Source organism: Photinus pyralis, unplaced genomic scaffold (genome assembly GCF_008802855.1).
Source record: "Photinus pyralis isolate 1611_PpyrPB1 unplaced genomic scaffold, Ppyr1.3 Ppyr1.4_LG2, whole genome shotgun sequence".
Lineage (NCBI taxonomy): Eukaryota > Metazoa > Arthropoda > Insecta > Coleoptera > Lampyridae > Photinus > Photinus pyralis.
This window is the reverse complement of record NW_022170403.1, coordinates 6,188,330-6,195,127: the sequence shown is the minus strand read 5'-3', so window position 1 is coordinate 6,195,127 and position 6,798 is coordinate 6,188,330. Positions and strand designations below refer to the sequence as shown.

Sequence of the window (6,798 nt, the reverse complement as noted above, 5' to 3'; positions counted from 1 at the left end):
CACGGCGATATCTTGATTTCAATACCATTTCATTGTTGATCGATAGTAACGACAAAAGTTGGTCGGCCATTAATAAACGGCGGCTTCTAGGCGATTCGACGGATTCTCAACGATGATTCGACGGGTAGGGGCTCTACGCGACGAGTGCAATGCAAATTTCGCTTCTGCGGCACATGCGCGGCACACGTACAAGTATGAATATATACAGGCACGGGAGAAATGGTTATGTACAGGGTATTTTCATTAAAGAAAAAATGAAAGGATATTGTATTATAGTTTGGGGACGCAACAAGGTATTTATAATTAAATCAAAAATTAATGCTTTTGGTATGTCTATTATACCAACAAGGAATAGGGTCTCGCGTTTTAAAGCCCTTAAAATTGAATAAATCTCGTATTGATTGGTAGCATACAACAGGAGTAAAACAAGGCGAGAAATTGACCAATCATAGGTATGCAAAGTGACTCCAAAATATTCGCCAGATCTCTGACAACGCAATTCAAACTTTTGTATGTTGCCCGCTAATGGATGCAGCTGACCACGTCGAATTTTTTAGATGTTATCTATTTTTGTTAAGATGTAGGTCTTCTTGATATCATCAAATCGATATTGGCCAGCCATTTTGGTTATCAGAACCCGTTCTAAGAATTTTTCTTTTAGATGTAGGTAGATTGTCAACGTAACGTAATAATCTGAAATGCTTTTGTACGATTAAATTGTTAGTTATTATTTTCACCAATATTTCTTATGTGCTGATATAAGATACGTTCGTAAAATTTGCAAATTTTAGTAGAAAAAGTAGAGCGTTTATTCATTTAGCACAAATTGGTATGTTCAGTAAAATAGGGATACGGAAACAATTCTACAATCGAAAAATAACAATCTAATTTACTGAGGGCTAGTTTATCACCTACTTATTACCTATCAATTTCGCAGAATTGAAAAGATTATCAGATGAAGATTACAAAAAAGGTTATATAAAAGTGATCAATAAATCTCTCTTTGCTAACCGAGATTCTCAACTTAATATTCGCTTGGGACGGATAGACTTGTAAAACTTGCGAACTTTTCGGGATTTTTCATTTACACGACCTAGATTTTCTTACATTTTCCCTAAATTATAACATCGCTTTGCAAAACAGAAGCATGTTGACTTCTTACGGTGACAAAGTATCGCATACATACTACGATTGGTTAAAGGGGGGTTGGACTCTAAATACGGATTGTAATGAATTAATGATGCCCGTTTGCGTCACTCGATTTAGATACATTTATATTTATGAACTAGGAGTCCTACTGCATGCATAGTTTCATAGCTTCCTTGAACATATTTTATCTCAGAGATGGATTCCCGAACATGGTTCGAAAGCTTTTTTTTACTGCCCTTGTTCATTATGTTAACACATGTACATACTTCCAATTTTCGATGATTACATCACGTTTCTCCAATTTTCGGCTTAAAGGAAGATTTTACGAGACAATTTGTGCGAATACATCCAAATCTGCCCTTCAGACTAAAAGTATATATAGTAGATATATGTGCATAGGTATCAACTCCCAAATGACTATGAATGTTAAGTAAGAGTAAATTAACTTTCTGAAAGAACAAGTAGGTATATAAATACTCCTTTAAATACCTAGTTAGTATTCGCCCAACTTAACTCTAACAAAAAGAAAATAGCTATATATATATGGAATTGTTACCACTGTTTCTCAGTAGCTCTACCACTTTGACCGTCCGCCTGGACCCATTATGTACAATCTTGAAGTTCTTTCGGAGCAGCACAACATAACATCGCCATTTAGAATCGGCCATCTTGAAGTTGGTGTTTATTGACATTGGCTTTGCCGACGAGAAAACGTAATTTAACGGTATTTATTAGTAACATTATTACTGGTGTATCACACGCTTTCAATTTGGTAATATGAGGTTTTACATACAATGAAAGTTAATTCAGAAAAGAGATAGGTATCTTTTGAAATTCGAGGGTAAAGCAGCTGTGAATTTAAACATCTCCAATTATTTTACGCTCAATATATTCTCATGTACTTACCTCATTTGCATAAACTTTTGTCCACCATTGAGAATATATTTTTTTATTTTCCGCGACATAGCTGCCTTATTCGAACGTTTCCTTCTCGTTGTTTATTAAAATTCCTCTACCTACTGAAAACAAGAAGCAAAAGTCTAATAGGCTGGAAAACGTATTTATGAAATTGCGTGCCCTTTTCTTGCCAATAGTATAAAAAAAATTTCGAATCCAACCTGAAAAATCATAAGATCAAACGAACTTACCCAAGTGATGTTCGATCTTGATTATATGAAGACCTCGTCGAAGTAAATAAGCACAATGTAGTACCTTCATTCCTGTGGGATACGTCACAATTTTAAAGCTCGCGTTTCTCTCCATGCTCCGCCCCGCACTGTATACCATGTAAGCTTCAGTTTCTTTAAAGTCGCTTGTCGCAACCCAACCGGGGCAAATTCCAGAGGGTGTGGTGGGACCTTATTTACTTCGACGAGGTCTTCATATAATCAAGATCGAACATCACTTGGGTAAGTTCGTTTGATCTTATGATTATATTCGGCCTCGTCTCGTAAATAAGCACAATGTAGATGTTTAAAGACGTTGCGACAACCATGAACGTTTATTTACATAACGTTTACATATGTCTTAATTCTAAGGAATCGAAAGCAGATACTATCCTTAATCTCCTAACACTGTTTCAGCGAAAGATTTGTCCGAACATATAGGTCTATTGTACACCGTAGCAAACATATTGGAATTCTGGGACCAACCCGCCGATAACCGAATAGTATCAAGTTAAGCCCTTTCCTACTAGCAGCAGATGTTGCTGCATGTCTGGTACTATAGGCAGAAAATTTTGTAACGTCCACGCCACTTTTTTGCAAAATAATCTTAATCCATCTGCTAAGGGTTTGTGCAGTTGCCTTGTGGAACGGCTTTTTTGTTGATAAAATCAAAAACCTAACTGATCCCCTCCTAACTTCTGTTTTATTTATATATAGTAAAACGGTTCGAGCTACACAAATCTCCGGATCCAAATCTAAAAAAGGCAATCTTAATACCGGTTGTAATCTATTTCTGCCTGATGTTTTAATCCGACTCGGTATCGTGATAGTTAAGCCTTTGGTGTCCCTATAAATATTTGAAATTTCTATTAACGTTAAGGTTTGTAACCTTTGACCCGTTGCCAGCGCTAGCAAGGCTGTAAGTTTGTGCGTTAATGTATCAATACTTATTTCCGAATTTTTAAGTCCCCTTAAATAATCTAGGACGACTGCCGGATCCCAAATATTGTCGTACTTAGGTTTAGTCGGTCTAAGCATAAAAACACCCTTAAAGAACTTTTTTAACCTATAATCTTGACTCACTTGGGGTCCCCCTAATTGAGCAATTGCCGATCTATAAGTATTGAGCGAACCAAAAGAGGCACCTATATTAAATTGTTCGGTTAAGAATTCCAAAACGTTTGTTACTAAAACAACGAGGGGGTTAATACCTTTTCGCTGACAGAACTCGCACCAGCGTTTCAACCCCCCTCTATATTGTTTTACCGTTCCTTCTGATATCGATGCTACGCATATGTCCAGGCTCTCTTCTGGCACGTTGCTGCGACGTAGCGCTTCCCGTATAATTTCGCGCTCATTAACGACAAACTTCCTGCTAGCGGATGTCGGGTTCTGCCAACAGAAAGTAAACTATCGTCAGGTGTCAATATTAGGGGTTCGCCTACTATCAAGGAAAGATAAACGGGGTACCATGGTTGGGTCGGCCAAACAGGGACCACCATAATGCAAACAGTACTATCCCGAATAATTTTTTCCAGAGTCTTTAGAATCAACGAAAATGGGGGGAATGCATAATAAAGGAAACCTTCCCATTTGAATGTAAAGGCATCCACCGCCATAGCACCCGGGTCTCTGAACCACGATACATAATTTTTACACTTGTTATTCAATCGACTGGCAAACAGATCGATTTGTGGTGCCCCGTGCTTTTTTATTAACCTGGAGAAGGCAGAGTCGGAGAGACTCCATTCAGTCTCGACGCTTAACCCTCTCGACTCTGCGTCAGCTTCCACGTTATCCTCGGACTTGATATACGAAGCGAACAAGAATAAGCCTCGCTTTTCACACCACTGCCAAATATTCCGTGTCAAACAATTTAATTTTGGAAATCTTACACTTCCCATCCGATTTATATATGATAACGCCGTGGTGTTATCTACTCTACATAGAATTGCACAATTTCGAAGTTTTGCCGCAAAACATTTAAGCGCAAAGAAAACAGCTAGCAACTCTAAAAGGTTTATATGATTTCTTTTTTCAGACTCTGACCAAAGGCCCCTAGCCCTAATTCCTCCACAGTAAGCTCCCCACCCCGTGGAAGACGCATCTGAAAAAACTTCTAGAGAATAATTTCTTCCCCCAATCTCATTCTCACTCTGAACTAAATTCATTTTCCACCAACGAATTTCCCCTTTTAATTTTTTCGGAATTTGCATAATTCCTCTATACGAACCTCCGTTCGCTTCGAGGGCCTTATATTTTTCCCTTTCCAACATCTTTGTATACAACATTCCATACTTAACTGCACGACAAGTGGCCACTAATTTGCCCGTAATCCTGCAATAGTATATTTCATTACCAGTCCAGAAAGGAAGATTTTCCCGTGGGCGCATGACGTTTCCCGTGTGAGGCGAAGCCGAACACGGGAAGTCATGCAAACACGGGAAAAGCCTTTCTATGTTTCGCATTTATAATGTCGTTGTTCTGATTCGGATTATGATGATAGAATGAACTTCATTCTAGCACGATTTTTGGTAACTTTTCCATTCTAACACGATTTTTGGAGGCTTGTTTTGTTTAGGAATTGGTATCCCTGTTATGTGTGACAGCCAACAAAACGTCAGCACAAGAGTACGCTTTATACTTTGTATGCTCGTGTTCTGTGGTAAAGTTAAAGGTGGTTACTTTTTTTCACACTAATATCAATGTTTATTCATTAAACAAAGCTCATATAAAAGGAAAAATGCACACGCATTACGATTTATTATTAAATTACACCAATAAAGTCATTAAACAAGTTTGCATAAACGATTTCTTAAAAATGTGCTAAAATGAAATTATCTAACCTCAACCTAACTTTCGTTCTTAAAAGAACAATTGTTATAAATTTTAACAGTCACCGTGGAATGTTCACCTGCATTTATAGTAATTCCGGGGACATTTTGTAACGAGTTAACAGTGGTGGATTCGAGGGTGGATTGTTCTCCGCTAGTAACAGTACATGGTTTCGTGGAGGGTCCAGCTTGTTTGGATTGAGTAGTCGAAACCGAAAGTAACTCTGCGACTTCAATTCTTTTTTTTTTAGATTGATCAACGTAACCCTCTGCTGTTGAGGAACTTTTCCACCCACCATGTTGCTTCAGTGTCATTATATCTGCACCATTGTTCGCCAAGTGTGATGCTGATGATCGGCGAAAGCAATGCCCGGAATATTCATCGCAGTTCCGCAACTTGAGATATCTTGCAATAATTCGGGGCATCTCGCCTATTTTGTTCAAACCAATTGGTTGCACCGTGCAACGTCCTTGTCGATAAAATATGAAAAACCGTTTGTGGGTTATATGTACAGGTCTTAAGCAAGCATACTCCTTGATTAAGCCTATCCACATTGCATTTGTAATTGCAAATAGCCTTGGACGTTTAGTTTTGGTTTTTGGTACCGTCACAAAAATTGAATCGGACTTGTAGTCTATATCATCCGTAAGCAAATTTTTTAGTTCCTCCCGCCTGCATGCTCCGGAATAACCAATTATTAGAATTACCTATAAATGTATCAGTGTGTAATTGTTGATTGAAAATTAATAAAATTACCTTCGCTGCCAAATACTCTGTGTTGGGTGCTTCATTAATGAATCTTTCTATTTCAGGATATTCTAATATTTTAGACTTCTTTGCCTCATATCCAACTGATGTTCGTCTTAATAATGCCTGCAGTTTCATAAATTTAGAAATATCAATATTCTCTCGAACATTCAACATAGATCGGAGCATCGAGTAATTCTTCCACAACGTAGAACTTTTGTAGCTCTTGCTCATTATTGTAAAGAATGCTAACAAAACATTTTCACTTATCACTGTCACGTTTTGTGCGCCACACCAATCTTTAAATTTTAGGTGTCGAGTTCATAAGAATAAGAATGTATGAATGATTGTATTTGAAAAGAAAGAGGTGGCTGTTAGTAGTAGTATGAAATGTATGTAATTTTGAAGGATAATAAAAGTCATATTTAGAAAAGTAAAATCTGTTCTAAACGCAACATGAGGGAAATTAATTTATCGAATGAGATAAACGTCCCAAGGTATTTTGGAGGAAAGGAAGTAAGTATGCATGTGTTTAGTGATGCTAGTCTAAGAGGAATGGCCACATGCATTTTTGCCCGTTTTGTCAAAAATGAATTGATTTATTTACGATTAGTAGCAGCCAAAGCGCGAGTCACACCTATAGAAGAAATGACAATCCCTAGAAAAGAACTTGTTGCTGCACTGATCTCCAGTAGGTTGGGGTCTGTTGTTAAGAAAAGCACAGAAATAGAAGATTTCACGTACTGGACGGACGCGATGATAACTCTTTATTGGATTAAAAAAGGTGAATGGAAATCATTCGTTGGAAATAGAGTCAAAGAGATCAGAGAACTTACTCAAGCTGAACAATGGAGATTTGTACCTGGAGATAAGAATCCAGCTGACATTGTGAGCAGAGGGT

General features: G+C 37.7%; 1 protein-coding gene across 1 annotated transcript; it reads right to left on the bottom strand.

Moving 5' to 3' along the window:
- Nucleotides 1-4,808: 4,808 nt before the first annotated feature.
- Nucleotides 4,809-6,202, bottom strand: LOC116165109. The gene is made up of 2 exons (XM_031479406.1): nt 5,907-6,202; nt 4,809-5,857 (listed from the first exon to the last, which is right to left on the bottom strand). Exons 1-2 carry the CDS (start codon nt 6,129-6,131, stop codon nt 5,168-5,170), a joined length of 915 nt encoding a protein of 304 aa, XP_031335266.1. The 5' UTR covers nt 6,132-6,202; the 3' UTR covers nt 4,809-5,167.
- Between the last annotated feature and the right edge of the window lie 596 nt (nt 6,203-6,798).